The following is a 26,523-nucleotide window of genomic DNA, read 5'->3' as shown; positions in this document are numbered from 1 at the left end:
TTAAATTAAGGACAGAGAACGATTAGCCCGTTGTCAACCACAATTAAAAATTCACTCCACGAAAATTTTAAATCTTGAAGAATTTAAGCGAAGTTCAGGTGAAAGATATTTGGTCCATTTTTTTTTTAAGGAATGGATTGGCGTACCAGTTATATGTACATACAGTATTATTTTCCGCGGTGTACCTCAAGCTGTTCACCTGTTTAATTCGAGGGGGCTAAGAAGGCTAAGTTCGTTCAATCAAGCCGGTGACAGCGTTTTTGACGACTCATGACTCATTAAAACAGTATACCAAAACTGATACAACACGCTAATGCTAACAACTACAATGTGGTGGCCACATCGATCAACGCTAATATGGTCCCGCTGGACCCATATGAGACGGACCCCACATACCCGGGCACATTGCTGAACGCTGTCGACTGGAACTCGACTTGCTGTCCGATGTGGATGTCGATTCCCCGAACCCCAAGCTACGCGAGCATGCCAAACAGATTCTCCTTTGAGGTGTAGCATGGGCGGAGCATTTGAAGAATGTTGGTAGCATGATGAAGCGACTGCGGGGACCAAATATCGACAACTTGGCCGAGATCGTAAGGGCCAAAACGAAAGGTTATGAGTGAAAACTGCCGTAAAACGAATCCAATTAAAAATGTATGTTTAATTTCCATTTAGGCAACTGGTTTATACAAGTACCTATCAGCAACCCAGAGATGGGTAGCTTCGAGCACCGCAAAGACGTCAACAATGCAGAAATAGCCGAGGCGGAGGCGAAAGATCCATGGACTTGGTGGAATAGCCTGCGCTTTGCCGTCAAGCACAACAGCAAAGTGAAAGTTTTAATTGAGCTGAATGCCTTGGATCGTCCCAGTAAGGAGACGGTTCGCCTGTGGCTGGGCAAGCCCATCGAAGCCATTATCATTCCGTCCTCTCTGTTCATCCGAAACAAAGCCAACTACTATGTTCTGCAGAAGCAGTGGCAAATAGTCATAGGCCACTTTCTCTCGGCACGGGCCAATATAATAATCTCCGCCAATCCGAATGGCCTGTCTATTTCCCAGTACGCCGATTATTTGCGGAAACTCGCCAGTGACCACAACGACAGCCACATTCTTAATAGGTAAGTGTCTGTGGAGCAGAGTAGAACCCTTCATCCGCACACTAACCTTTTGCCAATTAGCTATGAAAACGTTCTGAAGATTCCACTGCAACCTCTCCTCGATAATCTGGATAGCTATACATACGAGGTGTTCGAGTCGGATCCAGTGAAGTATAAAATCTACCAGAACGCGGTAAAAGCGGCTCTGATTGATCGAGTGAGCGACATAGACGCGCCGAACAAGCTGGTAAGGAAACTAGTCTTCAATTGGGCGCAGATTCCAGATAATCCCTCCAGACCGTAGTGATGTTGCTGGGTGGGGGACGTGGTCCTTTAGCGAGGGCCATCTTTAATGCCGCGGAACTGAAAAAGCGTCAGGTGCGACTCTACATCATCGAAAAGAATCCCAATGCCATTCGCACCCTCTCCCACATGGTAGATACTCTTTGGGAAGACAAAGGTAAGCAGCAGAGAGTGAAAAACGGATATGAGTTATCCTGATTCTAATTATAATTTAGATGTGCACATATTCTCCAAGGACATGCGCGACTTTTCACCTCCAGAGCAGGCTGATATTCTCGTCTCCGAGCTGCTTGGCTCGTTTGGGGATAACGAACTGTCGCCAGAGTGCCTTGACGGCGCATTGAAGCTGCTCAAAACGGATGGCATAAGCATACCCTACAAGTCAACGTCGTGCATCAATCCAATCATGTCGGCAGTGCTGCATCAGAATGTCAGCCAGATGGACACCACCGTTCCAGCCTTCGACTATGGTTATGTATCACTCCTCAAAAACGTTTATCACATTGACAATGCCCAAGCGCTGTTTGAATTCTCACATCCGAATCGTGAGGCGACTATTGACAATACACGCTGCAAGGAGATCTCTTTTACTGTCCAAAAAGACTGCGTGCTACATGGCATTGGTGGCTATTTTGATACAATGCTTTATAAGGATATCCACCTGAGCATCAACCCACTGACCCACACGCCCGGCATTTTCTCGTGGTTTCCCATGTTCTTTCCGACAGTAAGTGATGGCGTTCGGACCCGGCTTTTCATTGATCATAATGGTTAATCGTTCTAATCGTGTTCTTGCAGCATCCGAGGACCCTCAAGGAGGGACAGACAATCTCAGTCAAGATCTGGCGCTGCGTTGATGCGGACAAGGTGTGGTACGAGTGGCAGGTGAGCACACGAGACGCCTGGGAGCATCACAATGCGGGTGGAAGTGGCTACCACATTCGACTTTAGTTACATTCAATCTTTCGAGAATTGACCACCAATAAAAATACAAATATTATAAATAATTAGCTAAAGGGAATATAAATTTGAACTCTGTAATTAATTTGTCTGCGACTTTTATTTAGTTTTATGCTTTGAAAAGTTTAAAAAATATTCTTAAACGTACAATAGATGTCCTTAAATATCTGTGGGTTTTTGTTTGCTTTTGTAAAATTTAGTTATTTTTTTCCGTTTTCCACTCATTCAATTATTTATATTATATTTTTATGTATATATATATATATATTTAAGGCGCTGCACATGATCGCGAAACGACATCTCTTTAAGCGAAGGCAATTATCAATTATTTTAAGTATGTATAACGTAATCAATCCATTTAGTTTTTAGTTTAAAGCAGAGATGGACTGGGCGGCGACGGGGTGCGTGGTGGTGTGTGTGAATCTAGGAGTTGGCGGGGGTCTGCAATGGAGCTCCGCCGACAGCGCCACCGCCTCGTAGGGCAATGGCGCCCTGGCCCGCTCTAATGGGCTTGGCGATTTGTGCCTGCGGTCCCCGCCGTCCTAGATGCTTCTGACGTACCGCTTCCTTGATGCGATCCACCTCGTACTGGTAGCGTTTGCGATCCCTCATAGCACCCTCCTTTGCCTCCTTTAGCGCCGTCTCCAGGGCCTTCACCCTTTCCATTGTCGTGCGTAGACGCTTCTCCAGCTTGGGCAGCTCACAGCGCAGGTCAGCGTTGTCGCGCACCAGCTGTTTGTGCACCTTGGTCAACTGATCGAGGTTGTTCTCCAGGAAGGAGATCTTCTGCTTCTGCGCTAACGATCCGCCATCCTCCTCGCTCTCCTCGTTGACCACATTTTTTCGGATTCGTTGCTATTAAACAGAATGTGGGAAAGATCAGTTTTCAAATTGAAAGAAACATTAAGTATGGGACAATTACCTGTAAATCCTGAACGAAGAGCTTGCGGAGATTGTGCAGCGTCTGCAGTTCCTTGGCCACGGTGTCTTCGAGGCCCTTGAGGTCTTTGCGCGCCTGTTCCCGTCGCTCGCTGGTGAGAATCATGGTCTGTAGTTCGTTGGATTTCTGGGCCTCCTCCTGTTTGACCTTCTCGTAGTCGGCGGTCATCTGTTGGTGGGCCAGCAGCAGCTTCTGATGCACATCCTTCATCTCGTTCATTTCGTGCTGCTTGGCGGAAATCTCGTCCCGCAGCTCGGACACCTGCTTGGTGTGGGCCTCGCGCAGCTCGTCCATTTGCGAGTCGAACATGGAGCGCAGCTCCTCGGCGCGCTGCTTCCCCTCTGCATTGACGGCGGACACGTGTTCGGCAGCCTTCAGCTTGGCGCACTCCTCGCGCAGGGAATCGATCTGCTCCTCGAGAGTCCTCTTCTTGTTCTCCGCCTCCCGCATCGACTCTTGTAGCGACTTCATGCGCGCCTCGTGCTGCGAGATGAGCAGACGGTACTCGCCCAGATCCTTCTCGTACTCGAATATCTTCTTGTTGGAGTCCGACTGCTGGGCCTCCATGTTGGCGCAGCGCTGAGCAATGTTTTTCGCCTCAGTCTTCATCTTGCTAATGTACAGGCGGGCCATGGTGAAGTCCTCCTCAACTTTGGTGACATCTGTGCCGGCTAGGGTGCTCATCTTGAGGTCGATGGCGGAGTCTCCGGGGGCTATGGCCTGGCCCACTTCACCGAGATCGCGCAGAAGGTTGGTCAGCATCTCAGTGATGCGCTTCTTCTGGTGCGAGGACATGTCCTTGAGCTGCTGCAGCTCTGCGGACGTTGCAATGAACACAGTCTGCTTTTGCTGCAGCTCTTCGTTGAGGGCATCGATGTCCTTGTTCTTGTTGTCGATTTCCTGCGACTTCTGATCATAATTGACAGCCAGCTCCTCCAGCGCCTGCAGCACTTCCTTAACCTCTTCCTTGGCAGACTCGTTCTCGTGCTGGATGCGTGCCATCTCTGACTGCAAAGCTTCATACTCCCGCCGGGCATTGGCTATCAGCTCTTCCTGCTCCATGACCTGCTCCTTCATCTGCTCGGCATACTGGCTCTGCTGGTTAATCTCCTCATCCTTGTCGTCCAGCTGCTGGTAGAGACGTTCACACTCCGTGGCCAGGCGGGCCCGTTCGTCGGCAGCCACCGAAGCGGACATATTGGCCAGGGCCGTCCTCTGAGCGGCACTGGCCGCCTCCGCAGCCTTCTGCTGTGCTGCCTCCACCTCCAGATTGGGCGTGCTGGCCTCCATGAGATCTTCCATGTTGATTTGCTCCTCGGCCTTGACTGTCTCTCCCGCCCGCCAACGAGCCAGCTCTATCTCCAGCTTCTCCACCTTGCCCTTGAGGCGACCGTTCTTCTCTTTCTCCTTTTCGTAGCGTCGTTTCCACTCTTCGGCGGTGAGCTCCTCGTTCACACAGACCACATTCTTTACTGTCTTGGCGCGCCGGCCAAAGTCCAGCGTGGACTTCGTCTCGGACTCATTGAAGCTGGCCGGAGAGCAGCAGATGACAATGGTTGTGCGTGCGTTGCCTCCCAGCGACTCCTGCAGGATGCGCGTCAGCTTCGAGTCGCGATAGGGTATGTGCGTTTTGTTGCCATCCGCCAGCGCTGAGATCACGTTGCCCAGCGCCGACAGCGACTTGTTGATGTTCTTCGCCTCGTCGAGCACCGTTCCCTCTGCCCCTGTCTTGGAAACCTTCTCGGAACCGGCTAAATCGACCAGATATAGTTTACCCGATAGTTTCTTCTGGTTCTCCAGATTCTCCTGCTTCACGTTGATCAGAAATACTGAGTGCGATCGAGAGGAGTGCTCGTTCATGTCTGCAAAGAATGGATCGTTTCAGTAAACACCAAGCACAAGCCCATTTCGACCACTCACTTGTAACGGCAATATGACGATTCGATTTGCCCTCTTCGATCACCTCAAATACATCCTCTGGCGAGGAGACGAACCGCTCCGTGGCACCCTTCACATAGGGCACTCGATTTTTGTCCTCGTGCACGCTCAGGTTCACCTTGGACACGTCCAGCAGATCTCGGATCTTGTCCATATAGATCTCATAGTACGAGACCTTTATGTGGAACTCCAGATTCACCTCCATGGCATAGATGTGATTGAAGATATCATTGACAATGCGTGGAATAATGCCCTGCTTCGCCGAGTCGCCAATGACGCCCTCCATTGTGTGCGTCTTGCCGGACGAAGTCTGTCCATAGGCGAATATCGTTCCATTGTAGCCGGCCAGGACGTCCGTGACAATGGACTTGGCCGCCTCGTTGTAAACCTTCTCCTGGGAGGCATTCGGCTTGAAGACTTTGTCGAATAGGTAGACTTTGCCCTGAAAAAAGAGACGTATTAAGGTTTTTTCTTTTCTTTTCTCCCAAATTTCTAGTCGATCTTCAGCTTTTACCCTATCCCCTCCCTGCCAATGCCGGATTTCTGGCCGCGAAACGGACTGTAATTATGAGCATTAACAAAAGAAAGAGACGAGCGGAGTGGAGATGGGAGGAAAGCAGTAATGAATAACGAGCAGCAGAAGAAAGAGCGAAAGAGAAGCGTTAGTAATGATAAATACATGCATACACATGTACTTTCATGTGTTTGTATGTAATAGAGCTGCCTGCTATGGTTCAACGAAAGAACTAGTTCGCTGATGGGACGAGATAGACAAGGATATAAGACATTGTTGCTCTAGATATAATTTCCGCGAAAATGTTTGACTACGTTACAGTTCGAGTTACGGTAAGTTCACAGTTTAATTGAAGATATATATAGCGGCTAACAATCTTAATGTTTAACAGTAAGTGGCTAGTGGCAAGAGAAGTAGTAGTAGAAAGTAGTAGAAACTGTTGTTGCCAAACCGATTTCTGGGAAAATGTTCGTTTACAGGCTGAGTTATGGTGAAAACTCAGTGGTTCCACAATACATACATCTATTATTTATGAGCGCCAAAAACCAGTAAATTCCATTGCCCTATGTTCCTCATTTTATGTGGTTTGCGTGCATGAGTCACTGTTGCTGCTGGTGGAGTGAAGTGGCGGCAGCTGGTGGCAATGGGAGGGCACACACACACACACACACACACACATGAAGACACAGGGGGCAAGTACAATGTAAGTGAGGTAAGCATAGAAGGCGGACTGGCTGGAACTTTAGACGGCGAGACCGCTGCTGCAGAGAAGGTTAGCAATGCAAATTTCTGTGGATTGGGACACAAGTGGAACTATAATTGTGGGTGGGGACTGCCTTGCTTTCGGCTTTTATTCTTTGACGTTCCCATACACACAAAAACACCCCGTTTCACTTTCCCTCTCACTCGCTCTTTTTATAGCCGATACTCAAAATGAGTATTGGGGTATATTAGATTTGTGGTAAAAGTGGATGTGTGTAACGTCCAGAAGGAATCGTTTCCGACCCCATAAAGTATATATATTCTTGATCAGCATCAATAGCCGAGTCGATTGAGCCCTGTCTGTCTGTCCGTCCGTCCGTCTGTCCGTCTGTCCGTCCCCTTCAGCGCCTAGTGCTCAAAGACTATAAGAGCTAGAGCAACGATGTTTTGGATCCAGACTTTTGTGATATGTCACTGCTACAAAAATATTTCAAAACTTCGCCCCGCCCACTTCCGCCCCCACAAAGGACGAAAATCTGTGGCATCAACAATTTTGAAGATATGAGAAAACCAAAAGCGTAGAATTGTAGAGAATGACCATATCTTTAAGACTGCGGAATCTGAATTGGATCGTATCATTATTATAGCCAGCATCAAGAAAACAATTTCATTTTTTCTCGCCCTGTCTCTCTCTAACACACACGTAGCATAGGCGGCTTTGCTTAGAGTAAAACATTAGCGCCTAGATCTCAGAGACTACAAAAGCTAGAGCAACCAAATTTGGTATCCACACTCCTAATATATCGGACCAAGACGAGTTTGCTTCAAAATTTCGCCACACCCCCTTCCGCCCCCGCAAAGGACGAAAATCTGGGGATATTCAAAAATCTCAGAGACTATTAAGGCTAGAGTAACCAAATTTGGTATCCGCACTCCTGTTAGATCTTACTATAAAACGTGTATCTCAAAATTTCGCCCCACCCCCTTCCGCCCACACAAAGGACGAAAATCTGTTGCATCCACAATATTGCACATTCGAAAAAACTAAAAACGCAGAATCATAGATAATGACCATATCTATCAGATTGCTGAATCTGGATCAGATCAGATCATTTTTATAGCCAATAGGAACAAATCAATTTGCAGTGGCTACGCAGCGCCCGACGTCCCGCTCAGACTGATTTTCTGTCTCTCGCACGCACTCTTTGTCGTGTCGTTTAATATTAGCGGCGTCTGCCGGAGGAGAGCCATACTGACTTAGTATCGGGTATAACCGTAGAGTTGCGGTGTCCGCAGCAACTCACAACGTTCCCCCTCGTTTTTTCTGTCTTTGGGCGGAAAATCAATTTGTTGCAAAATATACTACTGATCTGAAGTAATTTCGGATTTCTTATAGTTTTCCGCCTGTGGGCAGTCGCTCGAGACACGCTCACTGGATGTGGAATACACAAGCTTTGCGCTAATTATCCAAACTGCTCCAATTGGTCGACGGCACTGCTGCTGGGGAAGGCTAATGTACGGGGGCGTACGGTCTAATGTTAGGCATGACGTCATGGGCCGTGACAGCACGCAGAGATTAATGCATAACACACAAAGTAAAGGGAAATGAAATGTGTGTGGAGGAGGCACTGACGGTGGAGTGAATCACTTTACTAAGGTGAAATACACTTACCGCAATAGATATGCAGTTCTCCTCGACATTGTTGGGGAATTTGACGACAAACTTCGAGCCGGCCTTCTCCTCACTGTCGTTAAGCGGTCGGAAGCGACAGACAACTTTGATGCTGTCCTCAGCGGGAATTTCGCGCTCCGCGGACATCTTCGAACTCTCTGTCTCTGATCTGGTATCCGTCTGGCGGAACTGCGGCTCTAGTTAGTGTTCGATCAAACTTTTATCTTTGCGCATGCAGCTGTTTACGTGGTAAACGTTTGTCGTTTATGTTTCGGTGTTGGGGTCTCGTTTGAAACAAGCATTAATACAAATGGAATAACAGAAAAGGTAGTGACGAACCCCACATGGGCAATCTGATATCTGATTGGTGTGTTCTATATAGTCCAACTCGCGAAAATTAGGCTCAAATGCAGAGAAAATTTTGTGGTTATACGAGACGCACAGTTCGCGGATGAATTGTAGCGGCCCTGTTTTGATTAAGCTCGATTGATTTTACGGCTTTGGTCGTTTTCACTAGCCCGGTTTGATGAGGTGCAGCTGGTAAATGCACTCGCATGCGTTGAGTGTTTTGGAGTTTGTTGCAGTATCAATTTTATTTTCCTATTTTCTTTCGCCTATTTCTTGCCCACGAACGCACCGAACAGTGTGACTAGCCCTCAGAAATATACAGAAATATACCGTCTCATTTAAAAAATATACCGTAAATATACTGAAGCATTCAAGTTCTGTTTTACATATTCCTCGTTTTTGATATTCCTTGGAATATTACTAGCTAGATAGATCCGATTAATGAATTAATTTGCTACAAGATTGGCTAATTTTTGGGGATCCTCTTTTATTGGATTGTTTCCAAAATAAGGTTTAAACAAAAAAGGTCAAACATAAAACGAAAGTGCTAGGAAAAAGGACATTATTGTGAAGAAATATCCCGCCACGAAGAGAGAGCAAGAGCACTAACCATACAGGCTGATGTCGTCCTACATGGCCCATGAGGGAAATGATCCTCCCAACGACCTGGTTCGCAAACTAGCCAGCGACAGCGATGCCAACGCTCACCACACTCAATGGGGGAGCTCGAACACAAATGTAAGGGGTGAGTCACTTTTCAGCTTCATCCTCAACTCAAATCTATTTATTTGTAATCGGGGCAACGACCTCACTTTTATAATTAAAAATCGACAGGAGGTTATTGACATCACCCTTGTGTCTTCCAACCTGTTAGACATAGTCAAGAGTTGGCAAGTCCTTGATGACCACTCTTTCTCTGACCACAGATACATCGAGACCACACTATCCCTCGAGTGTCCGAAACCTAAGGACTATATTAATGCCAGGAAAGCCAACTGGGAAAAATATAGCTCAGTCCTGGAGGACTTACTCCCCTCCAAAGCACCATCATGCCCTGACACAAAAGACGACCTAGATCGCCTAGTGAACAGGTTCACAGAGGCATGCAACAAAGCCTTCGCGGCAGCGTGCCCCTCTAGCAAACCTAGGGGGAAAAAGAAACCCCCCTGGTGGTCAAAACAAATAGACATCCTACGTAAAAGCTGCAGGACCCCCTTCAACAGGGCCAAAAGCGCGAACGAGGAGAGCCACTGGGCAGACTACAAAATCAGTCTGTCACTATATAAAAAGGAAACAAGGAAAGCAAAAAGGGCCTCTTGGCAAAAATTTTGCTCGGAAATTGAGGAAACGTCAGAGGCCGCAAGGCTTCGCAAGATTCTCTCAAAAACTAACCCCTCGGTAGGGTATCTTAAAAGGAATGACGGCACGTGGACTAACTCCAGTGAGGAGACCCTGCAGATTCTACTAGACACACATTTTCCAGGGTGCACAACCATCGAGACGGCACATCTTCCAGGAGAGGGACCGGTAACCTCGATGGATCACATCCTCACAAAACGTAACATAAGCTGGGCAATAAACAGCTTCAACCCGTTCAAATCGCCAGGCCCAGACCAGGTAATCCCGGCCCAACTTCAGAAGGCCGGGGATACGGCCATCAACTGGCTACAAGGTATCTTCAGGAAGATACTGGCTGTGGGTACAATCCCGCGAACATGGCTTAAGGCAAAGATAGTCTTCATTCCCAAAGCTGGGAAAGCCTCGCACTCAGCTGCAAAAGACTTTAGACCAATCAGCCTATCGTCCTTCCTCCTCAAAACCTTTGAGAGACTCGTCGGGCTGCAACTGAGGACAACTATACACCCTCAGTTGCTATCAGGCGCACAGCATGCCTACCGGAAAGGAAAATCCACGGAAACGGCTCTTCATGAAGTGATCTCAGCGGTAGAGAAATCTCTGCATCACAAAGAGTACTCACTCATAGCCTTTCTCGATATTGAGGGAGCTTTCAACAACGTTGTACCGGGCGCCATTACAGAAGCCCTGACTGACCTGGGGGTGGACCGTCACTTGGTGATGCTCATTGATCAATTGCTCACATGCAGGACGGTGACATCATCGATGGGATCGTCCGCCCAGTCAAGGTATGTCAACAGAGGCACCCCGCAAGGTGGTGTCCTGTCTCCTCTTCTGTGGAACATAGCAGTCAACAAGATTCTATGTGACCTAGAAGGGGGGGCTGCAATGTCGTGGCCTATGCGGACGACGTTGCGATTATCTTCTCGGGGAAATACCCCCAAACACTGTGCGACTTAATGTCCACAAAGCTAGCGCAACTGTCGGATTGGACAGAATCGCGCGGTCTGGGAGTAAATCCCTCAAAAACGGAACTCGTACTATTCACAAATAAATACAAGGTCCCGCCCCTCAACCCTCCAATACTACAAGGATGCAGGCTCTCCTTTAGCGACAGTGCCAGTTACTTAGGGTTGGTAATTGACAAGAAGCTTAGCTGGAACCTGAATGTCAAAGACAGAGTGAAGAAGGCAATGACTGCACTCTACACATGCAAAAAAGCTATTGGGCTAAGATGGGGTATGATCCCAAGCATAGTCCAATGGATATATCAAGCTATAGTTAGACCAATACTACTCTACGGAGTTACGGTGTGGTGGCCGGCCCTATCAAAAAGGGCGATCACCAAGCAACTGGGCAAAGTCCAGCGGACTGCCGCCCTATGCATCAGCGGAGCTCTTCGCACCACCCCAAATGATGCGCTAAATGCCATCCTATGCCTACAGAGCCTTGACCTCGCAGGAAAGGATCGGGCAGAAGCAGCAGCAATACGTCTAAGAGACTCAGATCAATGGGTGACACAGTGCATAGGTCACTCAGCCATATTAAATAATAGCAGTACCGTCCCCTCAAAAACAGACTACCAAGTTCCAAGAGAGTACACAGACACTCCCTTCGACACAATCATCCCTCACAGAGACGAATGGCTCGAGGGACTCCCAGGCCCAGATGGGGCCATAAACATCTTCACAGATGGATCAAAGCTGGACGACAGAGTCGGAGGGGGAATCTACTCTGAACAGCTAAGCATAAGGCATTCCTTCAGACTCCCAGATCATTGCAGTGTCTTTCAAGCGGAAGTCATAGCAATCAGGGAGGCTCTAGACTGCCTACAAGCGGCTGCCGTCACGGCAACCAAGCTAAACATTTATAGCGACAGCCAGGCTGCGATCAAATCGCTAAGCGCGATTTCCTCGAACTCGGCCACCGTGGCAGACTGCCGCAAATCTCTGCACGAGATGGCTCAGCAATTTGCTATTAGCCTGATTTGGGTCCCGGGCCACCGGGACATCGAGGGCAACTGTATAGCGGACGAGCTGGCCAGATCTGGCACTACAATCCCCCTTCTCCAAGACAAGGAGGATATCTGTATGCCAATGGCCACCTGTAAGCTCATTATAAGGGAGCAATACAAGCGACTAAACAACGATATGTGGCAAACAGTGCCACGATGTCGCACAACTCGGCAAACATGGCCGACCATGGACATGAAGCGCACCTCCGAGCTCCTCAAGTTAAGCAGGAAAAGGTGCAGCGTAGTCACACGTTCCCTCACGGGACACTGGCTAATAGGCACCCACGCTAACAGGCTGGGGGCCCCACATAACGATTTTTGTCGCAGCTGTAGAGACGAGGAAGAGGAGGAGACAGTGGAACATCTGTTCTGCTCGTGCCCAGCTCTCAGCAGAAGAAGGCTACAGCACCTGGGCTCAGCCTTTCTACACGACATCTCAGAGATGTCCAAACTATGTCCCAGGAGGATAGCGAAGTCTCACAACGCAGGAAGGAAATGATCCTATGCGGTATCACAACGGGCCGAAACCGGCCTAAGTGTGACGGGCCGAGCGAGCGAGCCCGGCAGCCGCCTCAACCTAACCTAACCTAACCATACAGTATGTATACTGTATACTGTCACTAACCATACAGTATACAGATGTGCCAGTTCATACAACCACTAACCATACAGTATACTGAAAGTGAATAAGTTACATGCAAATTTAATTGATAAATTTAATGATATATTTTGTTTTATACCGTATTATTGGTAAAACGCAGCTACTGCTGGTTCGACGCATATTGTATCTCTCTCGCTCTTACTGCATGCTTTTCCCATAAGGCTGGCTCTGTTTTAGCAGTTAGGAATAAATACTTCAACTTTTGACACATCTAAATCTAAATTTATAGTTGTGTTGTCTGTTCTCTTTGTACAAGTTTTTCCCTTTTCTATGGAACATTGGTTCCAGGCGCGGAGGGGACTCGAAGAACAACATTTACACGAAAAATGAGCGACTTACAAACAAGGAGGTCAATGTAGAGCGGCTGATTCGCATGTACCGAGCCAACCAGTGTCTCTGGAATCCCAAGTCCCCGGGTTACCACTGTGTGCCCCTAAAGCAGAGCGCCTGGAACCGCATCACGCGGATTCTCAACAACGGCCTAACGACGGATCAGGTAAAGCTGCAGGTGCTCTCCCTTCGCAACTACTACGACACGGAATGCCAGGCCATCAAGCGTAGCCAGCGGGAGGGATTAACCTACGTTCCCTGTCGCTCGATTTTTAAGGACCTCCAATTCCTGCCCGACCTGGAACCGGATGAGGCAGAGAAGGTAAGGACACATATCCGCACGATTTGATCCGTACAGCAATCACTCGATAATAACCCACAGTTCAACGGCAGATCTAGCGTCTGCGACGACCAACTGCAGTTTATTATTGATGATGTCATGTCAGTCATGAGCAAGGACTTGGTGGAGTGCAGGCGCAGTTTACACGTCGACCTCCAAGCACCCTTCTGCGAGAAAATATCCGATTCAGATATCTGTAAGTCAAGCCAGTTTCGAGATCCATTCAATTCGCATTAATGATCTCTTTTGCATTATAGCCTCTCCAAATAAAAGCTCCAAGGAATTCGTTGACTTCGATATCTCGTTCTTGTCTGACTCGGACTTCGAGACGCCGGTAACTTCATCACCATTACGTGCCACTTCCGGAGCCGATCGTCAGTATGATGGGCAAGATGAAAAGGAGTCTAGCAACTCCTCGTCCCACCAGCAGTCGAGGGAACGGTATCTGGTTAGAGGCGCATGCCCGTGTCCCCCAGATTTTGATCGGGAAGGAGGATTCCAAAGACATGCCAGACCTACAGAAAAATATAGCCACAATGGTCCGTACGAGGTCGCACCAGCAACCACTCCTCGCAATTCACTAGCCGAGCATCTGCAACCACTCAGACCGAGGATGGAGGCCAGCAACAGGCAATGCAGCAGAAACCACCGAGCACCAAAGTAGTAGCGCCCGCAGTAACTACTGCAGTCGACCTTCTGACAAGGAGGAGTGCAATGTCCTGTTGCTCAAGTTTAATCCAGAAAATGACATGCGGCCACGAACTAATAACAAAGTCTTTTGTACCTATCATCCTGCTGAAAACAGAGAGATCCAAGAGGACAATCGAGACTATAACGACATCGACGCCAGCGGACAGCAACTACAATCAGCCGAAACTCCATTGTTCGAGTATTACAACTCCAACGAGAACAAAGCTCTTCCGGCGGACTGCAGCTACAGCTATGACCCCAGTCATCAATACACTCAGGGATACGCGCAGCAGAACACAGAGCATAACGAGCAGGATCAAAATTTTTATTATCCGGAAGTATCAGACCCATATGAATATAACGATTGCTACTGTACGCCAGCTCAGCAAGTCGCTCAACTTTATCATCAGGGAGAGGAATCGATAGCCAACGAAGAGCCAACCTTGCGGCGTCCCCAGCCGTTTGTTGGATACCAGAGGAAATACAGCAACACCGGACTTGATGATCTTCCAACTGATGCACAAACGAGAGAGCAGTTCAGTCCCAACCGCTTCAAACGCATGCCGCAACCCCGCCAGGAAGATATTCCTGGGTCCAGCTCAAAAGATACCACGAACTCCGCTCCGATTGTGAGGAGTCAGGGATCCCGTAGCTCTGGGGTAGATTCTTATGGGGCACAACAGTGCGCTGCACTTGCTGCACAAATTATGGACGATTATTGTCTCGGCCAATGCAGACGCGTGCAGAAAACGTATCCGGATGATGTTGATGAATTCTGCGAAGAGCCAGTGGCCAGGCGACCCCAAAGACGTTACCAGCCCGAAGACATAATTTATGTAGAGTGTCCAGCCCGGAGGCAAGGACAACCCAGAAATGAAGTGGCGAGGCGAAGGGAGAGTTCTCCTTCAAAGGTGTCGAAGGAAAGAGATGAGTACAAATATGCTCCTCAAGATGATTTCGTGAAAAGTACGGAACACGACCAAGGGAGGAGGACTTCCAATCAATTTGCTCGAGAATACACTCAGGACAGACAACAAGGCCAGTACGAGTACGATGCCCAAGAATCTTTTGAAGATGCCGAGCAGAGGCCAAAACAGATTCCCCAGAGAAGATCGTATATTCGAGAGGAAGCCCAAGGTTCCCAACCGCCTTTCCAAAGATTTGAGAAAATCCCTTGGAAGGATGACACATGCCCACTTTTAAACCGAACAATGGAAGTGGCTCCAAGACAAGTTCCGAGGAGATCGTCCGATAAAGGCCAGGTATAGTGAGCCTTTAACTACACAGCAGCAACGCAGGCGATCTAACGTCATCTCCGATTTACAGACTAAACCTGAAAAGCGCACCCCTTCGTCAGAACGCCAACAGCAACTACGAGGCCAAACAGACTACAGACAAAGACGTGGGATGGATGGCACCGACGACCCATACATGACCAATAGATGCCTGCCAAGCAGCCCAAACGACAGTCAGCCAGAATCAACACCGACTTTAAACCAAAAGTATAGAAGTCTTGAAAATTTAATCGATCCATACGAAGTCGATGATTGCCTCTGCGAAGATTACCCCAAGTATCCCCAAGAGATTGCCCCAACAAAAAGAAAAAGCCGGCAGGGTGATCTAGGGATTCCGTCTTCAGAGAGAAACAACCGGGATGACCGGCATCAAGAGCAAAGGCCAAAACAGTGTTCCCAGCGGAGATCGTATCAGCGGGAGGAGACTGCAAAGAATCTACCACAAGGCCAAAGATTTCAGGAAATCCCTTGCAACAATGATTTGTGCCCATTTGTAAACCCAAATTTTCCAGAGAATACCTCATCGAAGAGAAATAGCCAAGAGAACCAGCCGCCCAAATCAAATCCGACTTCAAAGAAATTGGATAGCAGCCAAGAAGAGTCAACGGATCTAAACGAAATCGATGATTATCTCCGCGAGGATGATTCCATGGTTCCAGAGAAAACTTCAGCAAAGAGAAATATCCGCCTGGAAGATTCAAGCTGTCCAGTGACAGCCTCAACAAAAAGAAACAACCGAGATGACCGCCAGGAAGAGCCAAGAGTTCCAGAGGTTACCTCACCAAAGAGAAGTAGTCGTCGGGAAGAACCAAGTGTTCCAGATACTACCTCATCGAAGAGAAATAGCCAAGAGAATCGGCCGCCCAAATCAATAACGACATCAAAGAAAATGTATGACAGCCAAGAAAAGTCAACGGATCTAAACGAAAGCGATGATTGCCCGACCAAAGAGAAACAGTCAGAACGACCGTAAGGGAAAATTTGCACCTACTTCACAGAAAATGAATGTCGGAAATAAAAAGCCAATGGAACCAAAGGAAGTCGATGATTGCCGCTGTGATGAGAATGTGGAGATCGCCGCATCAAAGAGAAACAGGAATAAAAACAGTAGAAAGGATGATGAGGATACTAAACCACAGACGGATAATACGAAAGGAAGTCGAAACAATAATGAAGAACCGAAGAAATCCACACCCAAAAAGAACATTACTTTTAAAAATTATGTAAACGAACAGAAGTGTGAATGCGATGATGCTGAGAATTCTTACCGGCAGCCCGATAACTATTCGAAGAAGGCTAATGGGAGGAATATTCCACACAGTACGAAAGAGTCCAAGATAACTTCAATGAAAAAGTCCGGTACAGAAAGTATGGATGATTTGGAGGATTCTACCAGTTTATGTGATTGCGAATGCTTTTGCGAGGACGAAGAGGAGAAGCCAACAGATGACAAAGCGGAGGAGGAGACGTCCGCCAAGAAGAAGCTTCGTACTCAGCAGATCGCCAAGGCAACGTCACGGAGCCAGTCCAGTGCGACCCCAAAGTCTAAGCTCAGGCGTAGCTCCAACGCGGAAGAGATGGCAAAGAAGCCCATTTCTTCGAGAAGTAGCAAACACAATCGTCAAATCAGCGGTAAGAGATCCATGAAAAACGCCGACTATGATGGTGGCACCAGTAGCGGCTGCCCTTTTGATTTAAACAGGGCTTCATACTACATTTGCCAATTACAGGATGAAGATGAAGAGAATCAGTATCTGATTATAGTGCCCGAAGCTAAGTATCGTAGGATGAGTGTCAACAGGACTTGCCCAGGACAAGAGCTTGCGAAGAGGAAGCCCTGCACCCCGCGGCAGTGCTCTGGCTTCGATACTTTGTCCTGGGCCAGTCCAAAGCCCGCTCACCAGTCGTATCCAAGGAAAACGGAGGGTCTCTCCTATATGGTGCCACCAGTCGCCGCAGAGACCACCATGAGCATTATCAACCAGCACATTAAAATGTCGATAGTAGGGCAAAACCCAGTAGTAGAACTGATCCAAAAGAACCATAAATACTGCACCAGCAAGAAAAACGTGAATTCTCCTCCTAAGATGCAATGCAAGCCTGAGCCCAAACCGATGACAGCAATGGCTTATAATCGCACGCCCATCCTTCGACCGATCCATGAGACAAGTTCAATATTGGCGGAGAACCGCACCGTACTGCTCTCCAAAAATCCGGGTTCAAGTTCCAATCAAGAGTTAATCGTACTGCATCCGCCCGTCCTTGGCTTTCGACCCTCCAAGAACTCCCTCTGCCTGGATGATGTGCAGATGCAGCTTATCAAAGTTCAGCACAGCGAGCCGCATGTGAGCCCGAGGCCGATGTGATCTAAAACAGTGCCATCCAGAGGTTGAACTCTATGGCGTAGCCATCCAGCCATAGCATAGCTGATATTTCTTCACACATAGTTCTCTGCCCCAACCAATGTACCAGAGTATCATAGTAAAGAACAGCAACAAACCGAAGCCGCAGGACTCAGCTGCCTTATATTCAATGAGATCCCTGGCCGGGAGTCGTGATCCGAGGGTGTCACGCTCCACTGCAAAGCGCGTTGGCGGGGAACTCCGATGTGGAACGGGGACGGGGACTGGGGCTCATTGTTTTCCTATCAATGAACTTTTCAATAAGTGGGACCACTTCCCGCAAGCGGTCGAAGGCCTCGTTTAGGCCATTCATGCGCTTTCTTTCCCGGGCATTGGCCGCGTGGCGTCGTCGCTTTTGCACCGTGAGACTGAGAACGACCGTCTCTTGGCCGGCTGCTTGGCCGGCTGCTTGGCACTGGCCCTCTGATCTCCTGGAGCCCTCGCTCTTGCGCCTCTTGAGCTGGTCCATGCCCGCCTCTGTGCGCATCTCAAGGTCAACGGAGTGGGTGGCCGGGGGCAGCTCCAGGCTAGCTCCATCTGCTACATCCAGAAACTGCCAGTCGGGAGAGAGGTAGGCGGTATGGCTGTACTCCTGCGTGGAGCATACCATCGGCGTCAGGTTGTAGTTAGGGCTGCCCAAGTACTGGGAGCTGCTTTTGTCCTCCTCGGACGAGTAGCAGTAGCTCATGACTCGGGGTTCTGCACGGCTCGAAAGTTCCACCGCAACTGCCGCGCGACTGCTGCTGCTGCTGCACGGAACAACACGAGCTCTCCGATCGGGCAACCCTCGAAAGGGATGGGATGGGAGGGCTTTACAAATATTTTTACCGCTGCGTTGACCAAGTTTGTGTAAATGGCCCCTTGCCCCTCTGGCAGGATCCTCAAAGCCATTACCATATCCCAAGGATCGTCGGCAGGAGTGGCTACTCTCTGTCGACGTCGACGTCGCTGTCGGTGCCAGTTAGGGGTTAGAAATACGAACGCTCTCCCTCGCTCTTTCGCTCCCTTGCGCACGCCTACACTTTGATCTTCTTCGACCTTTCATTCACTATTTGCGCTGCACTGCTCTGGCACGCGTCATAGCTTGCCAAATTGGCGCTATCATGGCATGTGATCTTCCTCTCTCTTCTTTTTATACCCGATACTCAAAATGAGTATTGGGGTATATTAGATTTGTGGTAAAAGTGGATGTGTGTAACGTCCAGAAGGAATCGTTTCCGACCCCATAAAGTATATATATTCTTGATCAGCATCAATAGCCGAGTCGATTGAGCCATGTCTGTCTGTCCGTCTGTCCGTCTGTCCGTCCCCTTCAGCGCCTAGTGCTCAAAGACTATAAGAGCGAGAGCAACGATGTTTTGGATCCAGACTTCTGTGATATGTCACTGCTACAAGAATATTTCAAAACTTTGCCCCGCCCACTTCCTCCCCCACGAAGGGCGAAAATCTGTGGCATCCACAATTTCGACGATACGAGAAAACTAAAAACGCAGAATCGTAGAAGATAACTATATCTTCTAGAGTGCAAAATCTGACCCAGATCGTATAATTGTTATAGCCAGAATCAAGAAAACAATTTCATTCTTTCTCGCTCTGTCTCTCTCTAACACACAGGTTTCATGGTCGGTTTTGCCAATTGCAAAATATGAGTTCAAGGATCTCAGAACCTATAAGAGCCAGAGCAACCAAATTTGGTATCCACCCTCTTGTGATATCGGACCTTGACCATTTTGTGTCCAAATTTCGCCACACCCCCTTCCGACCCCGCAAAGACGAAAATCTGAGGCATCCACAAATCTCAGAGACTATTAAGGCTAGAGTAACCAAATTTGGTACACACACTCCTTTAAGATGTCGCTATAAAACGTATATCTCAAAATTTCGCCCCACCCCCTTCCGCCCCCATAAAGGACGAAAATCTGTTGCATCCACAATATTGCAGATTCGAGAAAACTAAAAACGCAGAATCATAGATAATGACCATATCTATCAGATTGCTGAATCTGGATCAGATCAATTTGCACTGGCTACGCAGCACCCGACGTCATGCTCAGACTGATTTTCTGTCTCTCTCGCACGCACTCTTTGTCGTGTCGTTTAATATTAGCTGCGTCTGCCGGAGGAGAGCCATACTGACTTAGTATCGGGTATAACTGTAGAGTTGCGGTGTCCGCAGCAACTCACAACGTTCCCCCTTGTTTTTTTTGTAATTTGTGACTTTCACGCTCAACAGCACACCAGCCAGGGAGGTGAGCAGAGGGGAACTTCGACGAGGATGAGCTACTGGCTGTCCTGGGCCATCACTTAACTCGCTTCTGGAACTGCATTCTGGCTCGTCTCTCGTGACCATATGTTGCACTGAGCCCAGAACCCAATTCCATCCGACAGCCACAGCCATATGGTCAAAGCTCGGAAATACTTGTGCCAATAGCAGTCCTTGAAGCAAACAATGAATCCAGTTGAGACACGACATTTGTTGTCTCGCCAGCTCTTGGATTGAACATCCTGTTGGAATACGCCTATTCCCACATTCAAATAATAACATTAAATAATATTAAATAATACTATCGATATATTAAGTATTAATATGTAAAGTTAGTCTGGTCACACTTGAAGTGTCCACTTCCTCTTTCTTTTGTGTGATCTCGAATTGAGTGTGTGGACCGGTGTTGCAGCAAAAAGTAATCAAGAAATACATAAATAATCTTTAAAGAAAAATATAACTTGGTACTGTCATTCGTTTACTAATTGTCATAGCTAGTTATCCAATAGGTTATGGGCCCAGTCCACGCCAATTTAAATAAATTAAATTAATAACAAATAGTTGTAAAATTAGTTCCGCGTGCGTTCTTGTGTAGTTTTTTTTTTTTTGTAGTGTGTGTGTGTGTATAATATATACATACATACATAAAAAAAGGAAAGAAATAAGCAACATATTAAGCCTTTTTGTGGCGAGATATATTCTATATGGAAATTTAGAATCAGAGCTTTGTTTGCTGAACTAGAGGTGCTCCAAGTAGTCGATAACATAATGCCTAACGAAGTAGATGATAATTGGAAAAAGGCAGAGCGATGTGCGAAGAGCATTTTAATTCAATATTTAGGCGACGCATTTCTAAACTTCGCGGCAGTCGACATTTCGGCACGTGATATTCTGAAGAATTTAGACGCCATATATGAGCGTAGAAGCCTTGCGTCGCAATTAGCTGCACGTAAACGTTTAATAACACTCAAACTCTCAAGTGAAATGACACTTTCGAGTCATTTTGTTATTTTTGATGAAACAGTGAGTGAGTTGTTAGGGGCGGGCGCTAAAATGGATGAGATGGACAAAGTGGCACATTTGCTGCAGACTCTACCTTCAACCTATAATGGTGTCATCACGGCAATCGAAACTTTGTCGGATGAAACTCTATTATTAGCGTTTGTAAAAAATAAATTGTTCGACTACGAGACCAAATTAAGAAATGAAAGTACTGATACAAGTAGTAAAGTCATGAAGGCAGTTGTAAGAAATAATAACAATTTTAATAATCGTAAAACGTTTGGATCTAGAAACACACGGCAAAAGATATTATTTAAGGGAAAAGCTAGAAGTAACATTAAATGCCATCACTGTGGCAAAGAAGAGCACATGAAAAAAGACTGTTACCAGTTTATAAGGTTAAATCAAAATAAAGAAAATTATAAACATAATAAACAATCTCAGCTTGCAGCATCGGGCCATGGGTTCGCATTTATGATGCGGAAAATGACAAAGAGTGATCAAATAAATAATGAACTCGGTTTTATACTCGATTCTGGTGCAACGGATCATTTGATCATTTGACTCGCTGTACGCCGATTGCATCGAATTGGAGCAGCCATTTAAAATCGCTGTGGCAAAAGAATGCGAGTTTTTATATGCCACTAAGCGTGGAATTGTGCGGCTGCACAATGGACACAATATCACACTGGAGGATGTGCTCTACTGCAAGGAGGCAGCAGGAAACCTCATGTCTGTCAAGCGTCTGCAACAGGCAGGGATGTCAATTAAGTTTGACTGTGGTGGTGTCTGCATATCAAAAAATGGAGTAATTGTTGTTAAAAATACAAGTATGTTGGATATACCTGTAGTCAAATTCCAAGCATACAGTGTAGATGCTAGGAACAAAAATAATTATCTATTATGGCATGAGAGGTTGGGGCATATAAGCAATGCAAAATTGCTTGAAATAAAGAATAATAATTTATTTAATGTCAGTAATCTTCTTGTTACTTTAAAAATATCAGATGAAATTTGTGAGTCATGTTTAAATGGGAAACAGGCTAGCTTGCCATTTAAGCAATCTAAAGATAAAAGTTATATAAAACGACCCTTGTTTGTAATACATTCAGATGTATGTGGCCCCATTAAACCAGTTACACTAGACGATAAAAATTATTTTGTGATCTTCGTAGATCAATTTACACGTTATTGTGTAACCTATTTGTTAAAATATAAATCAGATGTATTCAATGTATTTAAAGATTTTGTAGCAAAGAGCGAGGCTCATTTTAATTTCAAGATTGTCAATTTGTACATTGACAACGGTAGAGAACACCTGTCGAATGAAATGCGTGAGTTCTGCGTTAATAAAGGAATAAGTTATCATTTGACAGTGTCACATACACCTCAGTTGAATGGTGTTTCGGAGCGAATGACAGAGACAGAGACAGCTCGTGCTATGGTAAATGGTGCAAAATTAGACAAAAGTTTTTGGGGTGAAGCTGTGCTAACTGCAACATATCTAATCAACAGAATTCCAAGCAAAGCACTTGGTGATTGTAAAATGACCCCATATGAGCTGTGGCACAATAGAAAGCCCAATTTAAAGTTTTTAAGAGTATTCGGTTCAACCGTGTATGTGCACAACAAAATTAAAAAAGGTAAATTTGATGAAAAATCATTCAAAGCTATCTTGATAGGGTATGAACAAAATGGACTCAAATTGTGGGATGTCATTAAAGGAAAAGTTATTGTTGCAAGAGATGTCGTAGACGAGACTAATATGCTTTATTCTAGAGAAGTAAAATTTGAAACAGATTTCCCGAAAGAGAGTAAGGAAAGAAGTCAACAAGAATTCCTGAATGAGAGTAAGGAATCTGATCAGCTTAATTTCCCGAATGATAGTACGGAATGTGGAATCCTGAATGAGAGTAAGGAATGTGATCAGTTTTATTTCCCGAATGATAGTACGGAATGTGGAATCCTGAATGAGAGTAAGGAATGTGATCAGTTTAATTTCCCGAATGAAAGTACGGAATGTGAAATCCTGAATGAAAGTAAGGAATGCGAAAAGCTAAATTTTCCGAATGAAAGTAGGAAAAGAAAAACTGATTTCCTGAATGATAGTAAGGAATTATATATCCCGAATGAGAGTAAGGATTGTGAAAAATCTGATCAGCCAGATAATTGTCGTGAAGAAAATAAGGATACTAATATAATTAGTAGAAAAAGTGAGAGGTTACAGTCTAAACCGAAGGTGTCTTATAAAGAACATGATAAAAGCTTTAACAAATTTATATTAAATGCCCATATAATGTTTGATGAAGTTCCAAATTCTTTTGATGAAATAAATTTTAGGAATGATACATCTGATTGGGAGGAGGCAATAAATACAGAGTAAAATGCCCATGAAATTAATAACACCTGGACAATTATAAAGAAGCCAGAAAACAAAAATATTGTAGACAGTAGATGGGTATTTTCCATTAAATATAATGAACTAGGAGTCCCAATAAAATACAAAGCTAGACTGGTTGCAAGAGGATTTACTCAAAAGTACCAAGTAGACTATGAAGAAAAATTTGCTCCCGTTGCTAGAATTGCCAGTTTTAGGTTCGTACTATCGTTGGCAGTCCAGTTTAATTTGAAAGTCCATCAGATGGATGTTAAAACAGCTTTCCTCAATGGTACATTAAGTGAGGAGATATATATGCGGCCTCCTCAGGGCGTATCATGCGGTGCTGGGCATGTATGCAAACTGAACAAAGCCATTTATGGGCTCAAACAAGCAGCTAGATGCTGGTTTCAAGTATTTGAGCAAGCATTGAAAGAATTCGATTTTGTTATCTCTCCCGTGGATCGTTGCATATATATTCTTGATAGAGGTGACATAAAGAAAAACATATATGTATTATTATATGTTGATGATGTAGTAATAGCGACAAGGGATATGGATAGAATGAATAATTTCAAAAAGTATTTAAGCGAAAGATTTAGAATGACTGACTTAAATGAGATAAAACATTTTATCGGTATCAGAGTAGAAATGTTTGAAGACAAAATATATTTGAGTCAAGCTGCATATGTAAAAAGAATTTTAAATAAATTTAACATGGATAGTTGCAATTTAGTCAGTACTCCATTACTATATAAACTAAATTATGAGTTACTTAACTCAGATGAAGACTGCAATGCTCCATGTCGTAACCTTATTGGCTGTTTAATGTACATAATGCTGTGTACACGACCAGATTTAGCTGCCGCTGTAAATATCTTGAGTAGATATAGTAGCAAGAACAATGCTGAGTTATGGCAATGTTTAAAACGGGTTATTAGATATTTAAAGGGAACTATTGATATGAAGCTTATATTTAAAAAGAATACATCATTTGAAAATACATTAGTTGGCTATGTAGACTTCGATTGGGTTAGTAATGAGATTGATAGAAAAAGTACAACGGGTTATTTGTTTAAAATGATTGATTCCAATTTAATTTGTTGGAATACAAAAAGACAGAATTCAGTGGCAGCTTCATCAACTGAAGCTGAATATATGGCCCTATTCGAAGCTGTAAGATAAGCTTTATGGCTAAAGTCTCTTCTAAATAGTATTAATCTTAAACTCGACAAACCCATTAAAATTTATGAAGACAACCAAGGCTGTATTAGCATTGCAAATAATCCCTCATGTCATAAAAAAGCAAAGCATATTGAAATAAAATATCATTTTTCAAGAGAACAGATAGAAACTAATGAGATTTCTCTTGAGTATATTAATATAGACAACCAACTTGCTGACATCTTCACGAAGCCACTACCTGCTGGAAGATTTGCGGAACTGCGGAACAATTTAGGACTACTACAAGAAGAATGATTCCAATTTAAGGAAAACATGCTTTATTAACAAATTTATTACATTAATTCATATTTAATTTTTTTTTTATTTTATTTATTTTTTTTTGATTTGAACCAAAAGAACCAATGAATTGTTAAAGTAATTTAATTTTATGTTAATCTAATTTTAAAGTGATCTGATCGGGTTTTTCTCGTTTTTCCCCGTATCCTTAGAGCAAATGCTAGATCACATAACACTTCCCAGAATGCACACCAACCACATTAAAATAACAATTGAATGTTACCTTTTTGATTTAATGATGAAAACATTTTTTTTTATTTTTATGATTTTGATGATTAATGTTATTTTTGAGGGGGGCGTGTTGGAATACGCCTATTCCCACATTCAAATAATAACATTAAATAATATTAAATAATACTATCGATATATTAAGTATTAATATGTAAAGTTAGTCTGGTCACACTTGAAGTGTCCACTTCCTCTTTCTTTTGTGTGATCTCGAATTGAGTGTGTGGACCGGTGTTGCAGCAAAAAGTAATCAAGAAATACATAAATAATCTTTAAAGAAAAATATAACTTGGTACTGTCATTCGTTTACTAATTGTCATAGCTAGTTATCCAATACATCCCATCAAATATATATCAGATAAATATCCCTACATACAGTGTATATGTATCCCTGAAATATCCCATTTTACCTTTGGAATGCATTTGCAGCACTGCTGTGTTAAGTGCAACAGAGATAGATAGCTGAAGCTGGGGCGCTCTTTCCCCGCAGAACTGCATGTACCCGGAACATGTTTGCGCATGTACCGTCCCCATTCCCCCTTTCCCACACCCACGCACTCTTTTTCTCCCTCTCCCTTACAGTTTTGCTCAAGGTGTATGCATATAAGGTGAGGCATTCTTTTCTTGGCACTCTCGACCGCTATTAACGTCCGTTAGCTTATGTCGCAAGTATGTATATGCTTCGAATATTACCGACACTGATAAGCACTGTAATTTGATTGACTCATAGTTAATTAGTGGTGAAACCAACAAATGGTAGTACTACAGCTTCTTGCAGAGTATCGTGAGAGCGCCTGCAATCGCCTCACCCTATGCTCGTATCAGTACACTTGGCTTTCGCTCTCGCATTCCGAGCCGACGAGGTCCTTCGTGTGCTCGCTGATACAGCAACAGGGCAGGATATAACAGGACCCCAACCTGCAGAGTGTTGCCATTCACGAAATCTTTCAGCTTCCACAAACATTTGTGTACCTTAACAGGCGAGCCGACAAAAACTGCAAGCTGCACAAAATCTTTGCCTTAAAAATTGCCACAGAAAAGTAATCGCAAAATGTGTGTTTATTTGGAAGCCACTGACGATCTAATGGAGATAACTTTCTTCGTCCTGTGTCGTGTCCTGGAGCTGTCTCTCTTCACCTGCATGATGATATGCAACGCGATCAAGTCCAAGTGGAACAACACCAAGGCCATCGAGATGGCAGAGCCTTGACCCAACGGATGGCAGCATGACTACATAGATGTGGAGCCTACTGCCAATTCGATAGTGTGAATGATGTGTGGACGTTGACATGCAATGACTGCATCTTTCAAGAGGCGATGCAGTTACAGCACCGTCAAGTGGCCCGTGTGACACCAGCAGAAGGCTGTTACGCGCGGATCCCAGGCAAAACGCAGCCCTCCTCCCGCCCAACCGACCGAGGGGCGCTGCCGCATGACGCGCGGTGCGTAGCCGAACCAAACGCGAACATGACTTGTTCTTCTTCATGTGTGTGTGAAAGTTCAATTAGCGATGCAATATCTATAGGAATAAGCATAAATGTCTGTGTAAATGTTCTAGGTGAAACCTT

At 45.4% G+C, this 26,523-nt stretch overlaps 4 protein-coding genes across 6 annotated transcripts; 2 read left to right on the top strand and 2 right to left on the bottom strand.

Annotated features, from left to right (window-relative positions):
- Positions 1-186: 186 nt before the first annotated feature.
- On the top strand, positions 187-2,405 carry LOC117189453 (protein arginine N-methyltransferase 5-like). Its single transcript, XM_033394579.1, has 6 exons — positions 187-612; positions 676-1,120; positions 1,181-1,346; positions 1,397-1,559; positions 1,618-2,129; positions 2,201-2,405. Exons 1-6 carry the CDS (start codon positions 546-548, stop codon positions 2,351-2,353), a joined length of 1,506 nt encoding a protein of 501 aa, XP_033250470.1. The 5' UTR covers positions 187-545; the 3' UTR covers positions 2,354-2,405.
- Positions 2,406-2,477: 72 nt separating this feature from the next.
- LOC108159269 (kinesin heavy chain) lies at positions 2,478-8,762 on the bottom strand. Its single transcript, XM_017292428.2, has 4 exons — positions 8,129-8,762; positions 5,223-5,682; positions 3,285-5,164; positions 2,478-3,217 (listed from the first exon to the last, which is right to left on the bottom strand). The coding sequence occupies exons 1-4, from the start codon at positions 8,273-8,275 to the stop codon at positions 2,786-2,788; spliced, it is 2,919 nt and encodes a 972-aa protein (XP_017147917.2). The 5' UTR covers positions 8,276-8,762; the 3' UTR covers positions 2,478-2,785.
- A 3,919-nt stretch (positions 8,763-12,681) lies between these two features.
- On the top strand, positions 12,682-17,673 carry LOC108159143. 3 transcript variants are annotated; one of them, XM_033394584.1, is made up of 4 exons: positions 12,682-13,159; positions 13,220-13,373; positions 13,435-15,129; positions 15,194-17,673. In XM_033394584.1, exons 1-3 carry the CDS (start codon positions 12,881-12,883, stop codon positions 13,839-13,841), a joined length of 840 nt encoding a protein of 279 aa, XP_033250475.1. In that variant the 5' UTR covers positions 12,682-12,880; the 3' UTR covers positions 13,842-15,129; positions 15,194-17,673. The 3 variants fall into 3 exon arrangements, with proteins under 3 accessions (XP_033250475.1, XP_033250476.1, XP_033250474.1); XM_033394585.1 differs by lacking the exons at positions 12,682-13,159; positions 13,220-13,373 and having other exon boundaries at positions 13,841-15,129; positions 15,194-16,794; positions 16,893-17,673; XM_033394583.1 differs by lacking the exons at positions 12,682-13,159; positions 13,220-13,373 and having other exon boundaries at positions 13,841-15,129.
- Positions 17,674-17,690: 17 nt separating this feature from the next.
- LOC117189472 (protein atonal homolog 1-like) lies at positions 17,691-18,287 on the bottom strand. Its single transcript, XM_033394605.1, has one exon. It carries the CDS (start codon positions 18,250-18,252, stop codon positions 17,731-17,733), a length of 522 nt encoding a protein of 173 aa, XP_033250496.1. The 5' UTR covers positions 18,253-18,287; the 3' UTR covers positions 17,691-17,730.
- Between the last annotated feature and the right edge of the window lie 8,236 nt (positions 18,288-26,523).

This window comes from Drosophila miranda, assembly GCF_003369915.1.
Source record: "Drosophila miranda strain MSH22 chromosome Y unlocalized genomic scaffold, D.miranda_PacBio2.1 Contig_Y1_pilon, whole genome shotgun sequence".
Taxonomy (NCBI): domain Eukaryota; kingdom Metazoa; phylum Arthropoda; class Insecta; order Diptera; family Drosophilidae; genus Drosophila; species Drosophila miranda.
This window is presented reverse-complemented; position numbering and strand designations above follow the sequence as displayed.

What these genes read in the sequence shown, in the direction of transcription:
- LOC117189453 (XM_033394579.1), top strand. Translation starts at nt 546, where the DNA reads ATGATGAAGCGACTGCGGGGACCAAATATCGACAACTTGGCCGAGATC. An exon ending in TAGACGCGCCGAACAAGCTG is followed by an intron (nt 1,347 to 1,396) that starts GTAAGGAAACTA and finishes TAATCCCTCCAG; the next exon opens with ACCGTAGTGATGTTGCTGGG. An exon ending in TTCCCATGTTCTTTCCGACA is followed by an intron (nt 2,130 to 2,200) that starts GTAAGTGATGGC and finishes GTGTTCTTGCAG; the next exon opens with CATCCGAGGACCCTCAAGGA.
- LOC117189472 (XM_033394605.1), bottom strand. Translation starts at nt 18,252, where the DNA reads ATGAGCTACTGCTACTCGTCCGAGGAGGACAAAAGCAGCTCCCAGTAC.
- LOC108159143 (XM_033394583.1), top strand. Translation starts at nt 16,095, where the DNA reads ATGATTGCCCGACCAAAGAGAAACAGTCAGAACGACCGTAAGGGAAAA.
- LOC108159269 (XM_017292428.2), bottom strand. Translation starts at nt 8,275, where the DNA reads ATGTCCGCGGAGCGCGAAATTCCCGCTGAGGACAGCATCAAAGTTGTC. An exon ending in AGAACTGCATATCTATTGCG is followed by an intron (nt 5,683 to 8,128) that starts GTAAGTGTATTT and finishes CTCTTTTTTCAG; the next exon opens with GGCAAAGTCTACCTATTCGA. An exon ending in TCTTCGTTCAGGATTTACAG is followed by an intron (nt 3,218 to 3,284) that starts GTAATTGTCCCA and finishes TCTGTTTAATAG; the next exon opens with CAACGAATCCGAAAAAATGT.